The sequence below is a fragment of the Alosa sapidissima genome, chromosome 10, assembly GCF_018492685.1.
Source record: "Alosa sapidissima isolate fAloSap1 chromosome 10, fAloSap1.pri, whole genome shotgun sequence".
Taxonomy (NCBI): Eukaryota; Metazoa; Chordata; class Actinopteri; order Clupeiformes; family Clupeidae; genus Alosa; species Alosa sapidissima.
The window spans coordinates 21,035,109-21,049,610 of record NC_055966.1 but is presented as its reverse complement, the minus strand read 5'-3'; the positions used below and the strand labels follow the sequence as shown (position 1 = coordinate 21,049,610).

The 14,502-nt window shown below is 43.2% G+C and overlaps 1 protein-coding gene across 1 annotated transcript in view; it reads right to left on the bottom strand.

Moving 5' to 3' along the window:
- Positions 1-6,691: 6,691 nt before the first annotated feature.
- The window catches only part of syt11b (synaptotagmin XIb), a 15,097-nt gene continuing 7,286 nt past the window's right edge, over positions 6,692-14,502 (bottom strand). The window contains exons 2-4 of the mRNA XM_042107374.1: positions 10,505-11,469; positions 8,334-8,454; positions 6,692-7,566 (exon numbers count right to left, since the gene is read on the bottom strand). Of these exons, the coding sequence (XP_041963308.1) occupies positions 7,256-7,566; positions 8,334-8,454; positions 10,505-11,469 (1,397 nt within the window). The 3' untranslated portion in view covers positions 6,692-7,255. The remainder of the gene's footprint in view (positions 7,567-8,333; positions 8,455-10,504; positions 11,470-14,502) is intronic.

Below are 14,502 nucleotides of genomic sequence, written 5' to 3'. Positions count from 1 at the left end.
TCTGTGCTTCTTCAGCTGTCAATGACCTTCTTATGAACACAATTAATAAGGTTGATCTGGTTTGCTCCTGGATAACCTTGTGCTCTGTGTAACTTTTCACTGTTGACAGTGTATTGGTAAAGGTGTTATTGAGGAGTCTACCTTTTGAGCAAATGTATAAACCTATATCCCTTGAGCTAATACGAAAAATCATGAGGGACCATGCGTTACAACTGTATCAGTTGTGCACAGGACAGTGTAAATATACAACGCAACTACCTCTATTTTTTTTATATATGTTCTATATTTCTATATTTTGATATATGTTCTATATTTCAGTCTTGCACTTTAATGTCTGTATGTGGTATGTCTGTATATTTTTATTTTTTATTGTCTATGGCTATGTCTATGTCTAAAGTATGTCTATGTCTGCATGGGAAAGTAAGAAACGAAATTTCAATTCTTTGTATGGCCAGTGCATGTAAAGAAATTGACAATAAAGCCGACTTGACTTGACTTGATAGGTGAAAATCATCACAGTATAATACATAGATTTCATCACTTGAGAAGATTGTATAGTCAATAGTTTTCCATTCATATACACGACTGACACAACTAGTCACCAATTTTCGCCAGTTTCAGTGTCTTATAAGTTGTTTTATAAGATTATAAGTTGTATAATCAATTCATGTACATATTTGAACTTTCTAGGCAGCCATATCAAAGACCCGCATCAACCCTCTCTAGCAATATACTTTAATAATTATTTCCAAGAAATTCTATTGAAGGGGTGACGGGAATTTTTCAATGCGGTGTGGAATTTCACGGGACAGTGTGGGGATTTCCTTCTGAATGGGTCAGAGTGCGGCGTCAGACAGTAGCAGATGAATAAAAATGGACATGTGACTTACAGCAAGGATTTCTGTGAAAGATATTATTCAGAGAATGTCAATGTGGAACTCAGCATGTCAAACAGCATGTTAATGAGCAATCCAACTCCTCATTCATTAAAGATACCACCTCTGTGCTGCTATTTGCAAGCATGGATCAAAGAGGCACACAGAGTAATGATGAAAGTAATATATTGGTTATTTGGCGAGGAAGGCATAACAAAAGCTGACTAGTCTAGGTCCTTACTGTAGGTAAGTAAGTTACTTGAAAGTGCAAACTCGTCTTGTCAAGGTGCTTACTGTAGGTCTTACATGTAAATGACAGTTACATCTTAGGAGGAAAGAATACATGTGTGTGATATGCTTATGTGATATGCTTGTGTGAAATGCTTGTGTGACGCTTTTACAGTAACATCAACCGGTCAAAAGTTTTGAAACACTTACTCTTAGCATTCCCTCAACCACCTTAACGTTAAACACTGGGAACAGTCCTGAAAGAGATCCTGTACGGGAACTTTTTTGCTTTACTACATAACACCTAAAAGAGTAGGTGTTTCAAAACTTTTGACTGGTAGACACAGACATAGCGAAAATTAAGATTGAACCTGCTCATATTGAAAAAGCATTTTGATTGCATTTTGTTAGCTGCATGTTTTACATGTTTGAGCCTGTGTTAGCCTTAAATGTTTAAAACAATAGGCCTACAGGAAATGTAATTTACTTCATAATTAATCTGCTACTATCTAGATTCTAGAGTTAGAGTGGGAGTGCACAGAGGTTGCCTTTATAACACCATGATCCTTTTGGTGACACGGGGTGGGGGGGTTATTGGGTAAGGACCAATCAGGATACAGGAGAAATTTCACAGCCCATTCATTGAGGATGATTCCCCTTCTCTTCTGGCATATGTACAGTCACTTGACTGTAGTTCCTCTCATGAGATCAGACACCCAATTGGATGAGGACCTGGTCAGAAAACACTTTAATTATGGATGATGATATTCATAATGACTGTCCACAGCTATTGTGCAAGTCCGGGTCATACTAGTACAACCACAAAAACAAAGGGGATTTGCTTAGTCAATTAATTTTCCTTTTGTCGGATAGATACAGTGCATACGGAAAGTATTCAAAGTGCTTCACTTTTTCCACATTTTGTTATGTTACAGCCTTATTCCAAAATGGATTCAATTGAGTTTTTTCCTCACAATTCTATAATACCCTATTATGACAACTTAAAAAAGTTTGTTTGAGATTTTTGCAAATTTATTCAAAAATAAAAAAAAGAAAAGAAATCACTTGTATAAGTATTCACAGCCTGTCTATAATAAGGTCCCACAGTTAACAATGCATGTCAGACCACAAAACAAGCATGAAGTCGAAGGAATTGTCTGTAGACCTCTGAGACAGGATTGTCTCGAGGCACAGATCTGGGGAAGGGTACAGAAACATGTCTGCTGCTTTAGAGGTGCCAATGAGCACAGTGGCCCCCATCATTCATAAATGGAAAAAGTTTGGAACCACCAGGACTCTTCCTAGAGCTGTCCGTGCCTCTAAACTGAGTGATCGGAGAAGAAGGGCTTTAGTTAGGGAGGTGACCAATAACCCAGTGGTAACTCTGAAAGATCTCTAGGGTTCCTCTGTGGAGAGAGAACCTTCCAGAAGGATGACCATTGCTGCAGCACTCCACCAATCAGGCCTGTATGGTAGAGTGGCCAGACGGAAGCCCCTCCTTAGTAAAAGGCACATGGCAGCATCATGCTGTGGAGACGGTTCATCTTTCAACAGGACAACGACCCTAAGTACACAGTCAAGATATCAAAGGAGTGGCTTCAGGACAACTCTGTGAATGTGAATGTCTTAGAGTGGCCCAGCCAGAGCCCAGACTTCTGATTAGATTAGATTAGATTCAACTTTATTGTCATTGTTTAGAGTACAAGTACAAAGACAACGGAATGCAGTTTTCTTCTAACCAGAAGTGCAAAAAAAGCAGAAAAGTGCAATGTGATATACAAAGTGTAGGCAGGTGGTGCATAGACAGGACAATACATTTAGTGCAGTGTAGACAGTACCGTTGATTTACAGAAGGTGGTTTAGAGTAGTATAAATGAAATATAAATGCAGTCAGTGTATTAGCAGTTAGCCTACCTTATAAGAATCCCATTGAACATCTCTGGAGAGATCTGAAAATGGCTGTGCACCGCGAGCACGGCCCCACGGCCCCGCGAGCACGGCCCCAGTACCCCACATTACGAGCACAAAAGTGGCTCGTAATGTGGGGTATTGTCTTTACTTCCTGTAAAAACATTTTCCACTGTTTCTACCCTCTCTGAGTTGACCATCCCATTTCATCCTCTCATGGTATGCACTACTGGAGACTAGCCACTAGGTGTCCTCTTTGTGCAGGTATATTTGCATAGAATACTGTTAAAACCCTTACATCACATATCGTCAATGAGGTCACGAAGAAAGAGACAGCATTGTTACATCATTTCCAGGAGGCATGAGACACCCTGATGACTCAGGCTCTGAGTCAGCCCCATTCAATTACATGACATCCAACAAGATAATAGTCCAGAGCTGAGGATCCCTACTGCCAAAGGTGTGGATGGTATCAGCACTGATGTCTTGTTCAAGTCTGTTCAGCCCCAATGTTTTGAGTATTTTATATCAATTTCTGAATGTTACAAGGCTAATTGTGTCCACTGTATTTGTAGATGAAAGAATGTATTGAAAAAGTAAAAATAAAGTATCAGGCGAATTCTGTAGTGTACCACTTTGACGTTTTATTTGCACATTCAATATGTGTTAACAAAACCAACAGACAGACTAGCATTAGTGTTATATTTTGCGTATTATTTCATGGCATTTTGCAGATTTGCAAAGGTCAATTTGCCCAGTTACTTCAGACTCACACTCCAATATGCACAGTTTGCACAATTCAAAGTACTGTATAATTTACAACAATCCCTAGTCATGATCAGGACAATAATTAATTACAGCTTTCCCTTGATTTCATTTTGTACATCCGACATAGTCCAAATCAGGTTGGTTAGAGTTCAAAATACAAAAAAACAGCATTGGATGTGAAGGCTAGGCTCAGGCGAGTGAGGGAGTAAGAATGTGTTGATTCAATTGGGAATTAAGCATGTGTGTGTGTGTGTGTGTGTGTGTGTGTGTGTGTGTGTGTGTGTGTGTGTGTGTGTTTATGAGAGCCCTTAGCCTTCCAGTGTGTCCACGTCTCCTTTAGCACCACATACAGCAGAAAGCGACAAGGAATAAGTCAACGCTGATAACATCCAAACAGGTAAAAAAAATAAAAAAAAACAGCTTTCAGTGTGGTAAAACACTGTGTGCCGTAGGACATTAATAATGAAACTAACTTAAATAATTGGATAATTGGCTCCCACATGTGTTTCTGTGCAAATGAACAAAAAAAACAAAGGGAAAAAATGTGCAGGGTAATCAAGCTCAGGCATTTTAAACACTTGGTAAGTGATAGAGATACGGGTGGTGAAGTCCACAGGTGTTATAACCTAAACTGTGCCACACCATAGCAGGAGCCTCCAGTCTTCTGTATGAGACAGTGCCATGGCTCAGTGATATTATAATTCACACTTCTCATCTGCACAGTTCACAGACCCTGTGGATGTGTGTGTACTGGGCGTGCCTGTATCTATATGTGTATCAGGTTGGGCTGGGCTGTAAGGATGTGTCTGTGAGGAGTATAATGGTGCATTCATGAGCAACTGAGTGGGAGTTTCGGGGGGGACATCACACCTGAACTGGGGACTTCCCAGTTTGAAGTGGAAGAATATTTTGATGTTACTCAACATAGTGAACGCTCTCACTTTGGAAGGGTGAGTTTAGAAGTGGGAACCTTCCCATTTCCCTGCCGCATGAATGGACTATAACTAATAAAATGACACAGACAGCAGAATTTAATCTTAAAAGTGGACCGATTCGTCCTCTCATCCACTATGAGTAAGCAGAGAGAGGGTCTCAGCTGCGTTCAGTGGCTCTATGGGCTCGGCCGCACTCACCGCTCTTGCCGTTGGAGATCCCTAGAAGCCTGTGGCTAGTTTTATACACATGTCAGCTTGCAGACTGAAACTAATACAACAACACAGGCGTTATGCAACGCACATTCCCGTCTTTAATCCCCAATATGGTATACGTAACGGATGTGATTACATAAAGATGAAGATGAGCAACGGGATGGAGGAGAGGCAGACACTCGCCCATGAGGAAAGAGAGGGAGAAAGAGATAGAAAGACAGACATAGAGAGAGAGAGAGATGGACAGAGAGAGAGAGAGAGAGAGAGAGAGAGAGAGACGGAGGTCAGAGTGACATTCTCCACGTCACAGTGATGCTGTGGTGGCCCTCCTGCTTCTCCTCCTTCTGGTGGGGCGTGTGCCGTGCCAAACGCCCGCTCCGCACTCAGCCACGCCCGCCCGCCCGCACGTGCGCTGCGTCACCCTCCGTCATCCTCCTGTCTGTCCCAGGGACCAGGAGTGGAGCGAACTGACTGAGCAGGCACGGCAGATTATGAGAACGGAAACTTTCCACGGTGGCTCAGACTTAGACTGCCTCTATAACTGAACAACACTGTCTTGAGAACGAGGGGAAAATACACTAAAGGGGTTCCTAAGTGAATGGGTTCTAAGGGGAAAATAAAATGCTAGAATGAGAAATATAGAATGTAAAATCTACCCTACTTCCAGCAAGTTTTGAAAAATATTCCATGACACATCCTGACAGTCGTGCAGGTCATCCTGATAGTGAAATATAGAACAATTCAAAGCTTTTGCAAGGCAATGTTGGTGCACTAATTTCACTTTTTACAAAAAAAAGTACAAACAAATACAAAGAGCAACCTAGAAAAGTGAAAAGCCTTGACAAATTATTGTGTTCCTGTACTGTACATGAAAGACATGCAATCATCGCAGTCATAGGTGACGATCCTTGTGAAATCCTCCATTGCATCCCTTACTGTCATGTAATTGCCTTTTTAGAAGCCGGTAAGATTGCTGAGTGATGTGCAAGCTGTTGCATCACAATAAGAAAGCACAGAAGACAGAGAGAGCTGCCGTTTAGTTATTCTGACCAAGACAGAGCAGTATTGGATATGAAACAGTAGCTGAGCACAAACCTTTTCTACAAAACAGTTTATAGTATCATCCCCAAGGCAGTCTTTGTCTTGTAGCACTATTTGTCAAATAATTCTAGAACATTCTGTTTTAAATGAGACTGAAGAGCCATCAGGGAATGAGCTTAATCGGGGGCAATATGCTCAGAAATTGTCATCCCAATGGTTGTTACAGTGATATCTTTTTTCAAAGCATAGCAATATGACACAGAGGGAATGAACCTTGTCATGACTGAGGCCTCATAAGCAAGTCTTACAGTGAAAGAAATCTTCATGAGTACAAAAACTAATTTGACATCACAATTTTAGAACGATTGCTGAACACTTTGAAGATCTTTCTGGTTTGCTATATTTGGTTGAGGGAAAAAATCACTCTCTTTCAACTTTGAACAACAACATCTGGCGTTCTTTTCTTTTGAGGAAAAAAAAAACATCTGTTTCATTGATCTGACATGCGATACAACCAGTGCAAGAAGATATTAGTGAATTCTGACATTGTACAATTATTAGAAAATAAAAAGCAATACTTGGGCTTGGGTCTTCACAACACCACCACCAAAAAATTATAACAGTCTTGTATTCATAGTCATATTTTGGTCTCCATCATGACTATTCTTTAGTGACGGTGTTATTGTATATGTGTGTCACAATATGTGTTTTAGCGTGTCAGTATATGTGATCGAATCCTTTTTGAATGGAAACTGATGTTTAGTTCCTTTTGTCCATTTTGTTTAGAAGAGAGATCTCACACAGAGGTCTTTTTCTTACATATATCAGTGTACATGAACTGCTTGTGTCCATGTATGTGCATATATGCATATGCAAGCAGGAGTTTAAATGTGTTTGTGTGTATGGGAGAGAGAGAGAGAGAGTGAGAGAGAGAGGGAGAGAGAGAGTGTGGATATGTGTGTGTGTGTGTGTGTGTGTGTGTTTGTGACAGAGAGAGAAGATGAAGGTATCTCACCTGTACAGAGTTCTTTTGTTTTCATATATGAATGTGTGTATGTATTCCATTTGTAGGTAGGTATGAGGTTGGCATGGGTGTATGTAGGTTTGTTTGTGCATGTTCATATGTTGGAGACTGTGCATGCACTTGTATGTGTTTGTGTGTGTACATGTGTGTGTGTGTGTGTGTGTGTGTGTGCATTAGCATGTGTGTGTTTGTGTGTGTGTGTGTGTGTGTGTGTGTGTGTGTGTGTGTGTGTGTGTGTGTGTGTGTATGTTCTCAGCTAGGTTCTAGTACTCGCTCAGACTGTGCCACTTGGACACCTGCCGGCGTGGGTTGCCGCAGACCTCGTGCCAGTGGGCGGCACCGGCCGGCAAAGAGCTCCGTGCACCAAGGACCAGGCGGCCCACCACCTCGTTCTTGGTGGTGCGGTCGAAGTCCATGACCAGGAACTCCACAGAGATGTCGGGCAGTAGCTCCGCCGGCACGTCATAGATAAACGACTCGTTGAAAACGGGATCCAGCGTGCTCTTCTTCACATGGGTCTTCTTCTTAGCGATGCGCCGACGGCCGTAGAACACGTTCACTTTCACGTACGGGTCTACGGAGAATTTGGGGGAAGGGAGGTGGGCGAGTGAGAATACAGAAAGGGAAAGTAGATACAGAAGAGGGCAAGGAAGGAAAAAGGGAATGGAAGGAGAGAAAGAGAGGAAGGAAGAGGAGAAGGACCAGATGAGAAAGCAGCAGTGTAATGGTAGCCAGCAGCTGGTCCGTAGCTGTACAGTATGTACGTTGTGTAAACCTCCCTCCCAACGCCTTGTGCTTGTGAGAGAGCTAGCAGCCTGGACTTTTGGCTCGATTGTTAGCACGCTCGACTTCCGATCCGAGGTGCTGCTTTTTGCGGGTTCGAGTCCGGGCGAGTGCAGGGCTGAGCCGTGCAGTTCAACACAAAGCGGATTACAGCAGCACACTAGGGCACTCACATGGTCAAACTCAAAGGGCATGGACAGCTTGCCTAATCTAATGCTGTACTGATGAAACCCATACAGTTTTAAACCTCTGAGGAATACATCCAAGAGATCTCAACATTAATAAAAATCTTCATAAGTGTGATAGACATCCAGACAATGCCCTCAGAGTGTAGCACTGTAGCTGCCTTGCTGCTCTAGCTGTTGGCTGCAGCCAAAATTTATTTTTTTTCCAATCCGACAGTACTCGGTGACCTCGAGAAACAGAGATCTATGTGAAAAAGGAGTTCTCCTTTAATAGTATAATAGTTATCTACAGCGGTTTAGTGTACTGTATTGTTTGACATATTCACTCTGTTCTTCACAGATTAAACTACACAAGTAGGACATTTATACTCACTGCCAGACAATCCGGTGATGTCCATCTTAGGGAGGTGTTTGGCCTTGAGCACCACCACGCTGAGCCGGTGGGAGACCGGCTGGTAGGACAGAGACACCAGCAACTCTCCGCGGTTCACACACTACACACAAAACACAGGGCATAGCATCACGAACATGACTCTCTACATCACTCTTCTTACTCTCTCTCTCTTGCTTTCTCTATGTAAATACTTTTTCTGAAAGCATTAAAGTCAGCAAAGTTCATATCTATGGACTGTTGTATGCAATTCAATGCATGTGTAATATAAGGAGGGAAAGATAAAGAGACAAAAATATATTCATTTTTTTTCTGTTTATGTATATTTTACTAAGCAACAACTATCATTATGGCAAGAGTGCACTGAAATGAACTTGACTGCAGTGATTGTCTTGTAGAAAAATAAATAATGGGGGGGAAAATGAATAAATAAATTCATCAGCAGTCATTGTATCTACTCAGTCGCATATCAAAACAGATCTTAACTGACTCTAATTGTTTATAATTAAAATGACTTCATTTGCAATCTAATTATCACTCCCAGCAGTTTAGTTCCTCTCTCTGAAAAAAAAAAAAGAATCAGTGATGGCATCATTAAGCCAATGGCCTTGGTGACATATACCACTACCATAGAGCACCTCTTAGCAAGAACAGGGAGAAGTGACTCAGACACAATTGGACTGAACTCTCCATGTACCCAGTCTTAAATGGTGCTCCTTACAGAGACCAACGTTTATTAGAGGAGACAGGCCTGGTGGTGATATCATAAGAAAGCCTGGCTGTTCAGGCGTAGCCTTTTCATGAAAGTCCCTTTGTGCCAGGAGATAACATGGGCATTTAAGCATGTCTTCCTCTGGTCAGCTGCAATTAAAGGCTGTAATGGCTCCGAAAATCAATGCACACCGACCTTGCGGCTGGCCAGCTCAATACACTGCATCTGAGAGATAGGAAGTTGCATGTGTGTGTCCAGATTTTACATGTTGCGGTGACTGGCATTTTCACCACCTCCACAAAATCAAGAAAGTAGAACAACATGATCTGAATCACTGGAATGTCTTGGGCACTAGAAATGAAACTAGAATGTTACCACATATTATGTCTTCAATTCAAACATAAGCATCACCAATTGAGTCAACTGAGTTCAGATTCAGATTCAGATTTCATGGATGAAAGGCACATGTCTTTTACATTACATCTGCATCTCTACCACCTATAAGTGATTTAGGTTAACAGTAGTGAAGTTCAGAGACCTCAAGACTATTGTTAACCATACTGAATATGAGCATTGTGCACCCTCACCAACTAAGGAGGAAAATGATGCGATACAATGGCTGTCTCTAGGTGACTATGCTTTTCAGTCACGGTCCTCATTTACATTATCCTGAAGAAGACGGTGCTGAGTCACACAGAGAATGACAGTGTGTGCCCAGGATTGTCATCGGTTGCGCCATCGGATTGTCACCGCCCACACCAGAGCTCCAGGCCCAGCTCACACTGGAAATATCCAAGCAGCACCGGCAAGGTATAATGCTCATAATGCTCAGACCATAATAAAGTTCTATCTTGTTGCTAAGTGATGTGAGGTACTAATTTCTGTATAACGGAAAATAAATGTCCTGCCCCTGAAACAGAATACTACTGATTTGCTTGGTCAGAATGCCTGAAATGTTACTGCTACTACTAGAATACATTAAAGTGGCACTGCATTGTGTTACGCTCTGAAAGTTGGACTAAGTTCTACATGAAGGTGGATTTTTCTGACTGGCACCAGAGGTTGACCCATTCAACACACCACCTGGTCCTCACTAACACAACTTTTCAGCTAGGTAGATCAGGTAATTGGTGATATCACCTGTGTTAAGTGCACAGGCAGAAGGAATCCATGCTATACACAACTTGGAAGTCTGATATTTCCTAGGTTTCCCAATTTTGTTCCAGACGAACTGAACTTGGAAGTCAAGAATTCCTCCTAGAAAAAAGTACAATGGAACGCCACACTACTTCTAAAGTCTATCTACCCCGACTTTAAATTCGGAACTGAAGTCTGAAGCCTTCCAGATTGTCTGGAATGCAGTAACATGGCAGGACTTTTACTTTGTGAAACCAGGATTGTCCACCTCTGACAAGTTAGCACACCCCACTGGCATCCTCACCTGCATGCTCCTCTTGCTGATGAGCTGTGTGAGCTGCACTTTGCCCGTGCTGGGGTCGACGCCAGCCAGTGGCACCACCGCCTCACCAATGACGTCGTCGCGGGCGAAGCGGTCGAAGCTCAGCACCAGAAAGTGCAGCGTGAGCTCGGGCAGTGCGCTGTATGGTACGCCGTAGAAGGTGAACGTCTCGTCGAAGACGGGCTGTCGGGTGCGCCGGAGCACGCGGGTCTTGACGCGGTGCTTCTTCTCGGGCAGAATGGTCATCTTGACGTAGGGGTCTGCACTGCCCGCCCGTTCGTCCACAGCCGGGAGCCCCCGCGCCGCCTGGATGGTGACCACCAGGGCCTTCTTAGGGAAGTTGTAGTCCACGGCCAGGCTGAGCTCGCCCAGGCTCTGCAGCTCGTCGTCAGTGGCCGGGGTGAAGGGGGTGGCCGTGGCACTGCTCTGGCTGCTGCTGCTGCTGCTGCTGGGGGCTGAGACGTTCTCCAGGCAGCTGTAGTCGGCCCGGATGGGCAGATCGCGCTCCAGCCTCAATGGGTGGCGGCTCGCGCCATCACACTGCCCATCGTCGTCTTCCGATCGGTTGATGTAGGGGACCTGCCCGTTTTCAGCTGCTGCGGCTCCCACGTCGGCCCCGTCCACAACTGCTTCGCCCCGCTCCTGGTCCTCGGTGGTCGGCCCTTGGCGCCTGTCCCCCCTCCAGCCGGCCTTCCTGGCCAGTCGCACCACCCGCTTGTTGTTGGTCAGCGTCTCTGGGTAGATGCTGATGCCTTTCAGCATGTGGATGAACTTGTACGGCGGGTCTGTTGCCGGGTCGTATGGCTCTGATTGGATGCCGTGGAGCTTGTAGGCGCCCGTCGACCGGCGGCGGCGCCGCTGGCAGCACACCCAGAGGAAGACCAGAGTCACCACTGCCACCACCAGCACTCCTGCCCCAATGAAGCCCGCAAGCACCGGGGACATGTCTGAGATGAAAACAAACAGAGGAGACCACAGTTCATAAAATAGGCCTCACCTTACATTATCCCCAATTACAGCCAACAGACAATTTAATATTCATATCAATATCGATAATGTGATCCAACTGTATATATTACATCCATGCTTTGTTCAGGGCTTAAAGCAATAAAAATGTCTGTGCCTAAAGTTATCAGACATTTATGAGGACTCCATATATACTGTAGTCTCATTGCCTATTTTCAAATCTTAAGCATACCAGCTCACGCCTGAATTCAGGCATGGAATAAGCCTGCTACAGTAAGCCTCCTCTACATACTTGCTGCACACTGCCTCCCGCCCCCTCCCTACATACACAGCACATTGTCTTCAGGATCTTCTCCAACACACATCCTCTACATACTTTACATTACATTACATTACATTTGGCTGACGCTTTTTAGCCAAAGCGACTAACAACATAGTAAACAGTTTAAGTTTTAGAGCAGTTCTCAACAATTTTAGGACAATTTAAAAACATTAAGTAAGAATAAGTGCATCAGTGAGTGCTGTTTTTAACAGTTAGTTGTCAGTTTGAGACGGCTGGTGAGTGCTAGGATCAGTAAGACTAGTTGTAAGTGCTGCTATGAGAGGAGATGTTCTCTAAAGAGCTGGGTCTTCAGGAGTTTTCTGAAAATGGAGAAGGATGTCTCTTGCCCTTGCACACTGCCCCCACCCCCAATACACAGCACATTGTCTCATGAGGAAGCTTCTCCAACACACATATTGCACACTGCCCTCTCCCCACATACACAGCACACTATCCCATCTCCCTTGTCATCCCCCCAACACACACACCAAGACCCCTGGCAGTTGGGTTAAGGTTTCTTCCTTAGTAAGGGAGTTTTTCCTTGCCCCTGTTGCTCTTGGGTGCTCCTTGTTGGTGCCCCCCCTCCCCCGCCAATCCCAATCCTCCCCGACCTTTCTTATGCAGCCCTTGCCACTTAATCTACTAAACTCCTCTTCCCCTCTTCTACCCCCCCCCCCATAAATGCACAAATAGGCTGACACCAGACATAATTTCACTGCATTTCTTACATCCAGTAACTATATGCATGTGACAATAAACTTCCTTGTATCCTTGTATCCTTGTACATCACATCAGTTTACTTTTGTCATGATTTGAGTCTTCTATACTGTTTGGCTAATACACAATGAAAGCAGTTAATAAACATGCCAGTGTTTATTTCATTTGGACTCAATTTAACTTTTAATAGACATTAATAAACCTGAAACCTGGGCTCAGGTTTAATGCTTGTCATACTTATTGGCACACGAGGATAGCTGCTCTCAGCTCAAGACAACACTACTCAAAAATCAAGGTGGGAATATATACTGGCATGAAAGCCCCAACAAAATTAAATATTTACAAGCTCAGTTTTGAGATAAAATCTAGTCAATCCCATCTCTGTCAGTGTAAATTGAAGTGACTGAATACTGACAAACGTGACCTAAAAATCTTACAGGAAGCTCAGATGCTTTTGATAATGTTACATTTGTAATTTCAGCAGCTTATTGCCCACATGCTTAAAATAACCACTACTGCATCACTCTCTTCACTTTAAAGCTTATTGGTTTATTTGGTGTTATGAGTTGTTTTATTTTTTTTAACCTATTTTCTATTTTTATTTTTAAGTCAACACATTTCACAACACCTTATTTTCAAGGAATCACACAGTTTAGTTTCTCAGCTATAATTGCGAAAGATTTGAAGGGTAAACAAAGATTTGAAAGACTTTCTGCTCTTTTCTCATTACACCCCCTGGTCCTAACTCTGATATTTGCACAGTCATGTTTCACAGCTTGAAGGACCCATCTCTGACCTTCAGTCTTCCAGTCTTCAGATTTATCATGCAGAAGCTGGATAAGATACTGTATCCTTTCAATTCTCAATTCTGGACATCCAGCCTGACAGTAACACACACACACACACACATACACTTTCAGTGTGGCAGTGCCCATTTTGCTTCAGCTTTGAAATACTGGTGGTGTACACACTCAACCTTTATGTTTTTGTCCACCATGCACTTGCCATCCATATTGTCTTTATCATATAACTGAGAAATGAGGTCTGATGCAATATCAAGTACAAAGTTTTCACAGTCTGAGACGGAATGTAAATCTGTCTGTTTTTCTTCCAGGGTTGGTGTCTGTCATGAACAAGGCCAAATCTTAAATAAACAGCCCAACAGTCCTCCAGAATGTTTCTCCTAACTTGACACAATTTTAGAGTTTGATTTTAGGATGCGTGAACGAGCAGGCTGAGGTCCTGCAGTGACAAGACAAAAATTTACAGCCTAATGAAATAAGGACAGGCTGCAGCAAGTCTCTGCCCATGGTCACAAGCAGAGAACAGACTGCCTGTATTACTGAGTACAAACTCCACTGATGTTTACTTGTATATTATAGTGCGACACATTTCTTATGCATTTCTAGGATTACTTGTGATGATAAGAGTACACTGTATATAACACAAATGCAATATAAAAATAGCTATAAAATAGCTGTATCTTGAGTCATAAATAGTGTTATGGAAATATAAATACAGCTACAGTTTTTTTTTCAGGTTTGTTACAATAAACACATTTCTACTTTCCTGTGGCATTTACTGTAAGTATTGTATTCCGTATACAGTGGCGTCACTAGACCCTTTTTACTGGGGCACGTGCCCCAGTTTTGAACTACTGTGCCCCAGTAAATAAGTTATGGTATTTAACTAGCTCCTGTTGCCTATTTGGCAGCAGATTATTATTATTATCAAAGTGCACTGCTCACTCCGACAGATGCCACGGGAGTGAGAGGCTACTGTGTGTCTGAGCAGAAGTAGGGCAAGCTGAAGGCCGCAGTGAGGACTCGTGAACAGCGTGAAGATGCAGGGATGGGAGGGGAAGGGAGGGGACAGGACGGAGGGAGTGGACAGGAGGGGGATAGAGGGTGTCTCAGGTGGGTGGCAGGAAACAGTGTCATAAGCAAGGACATTTAAGAGTTTTGCTGTAAATCAC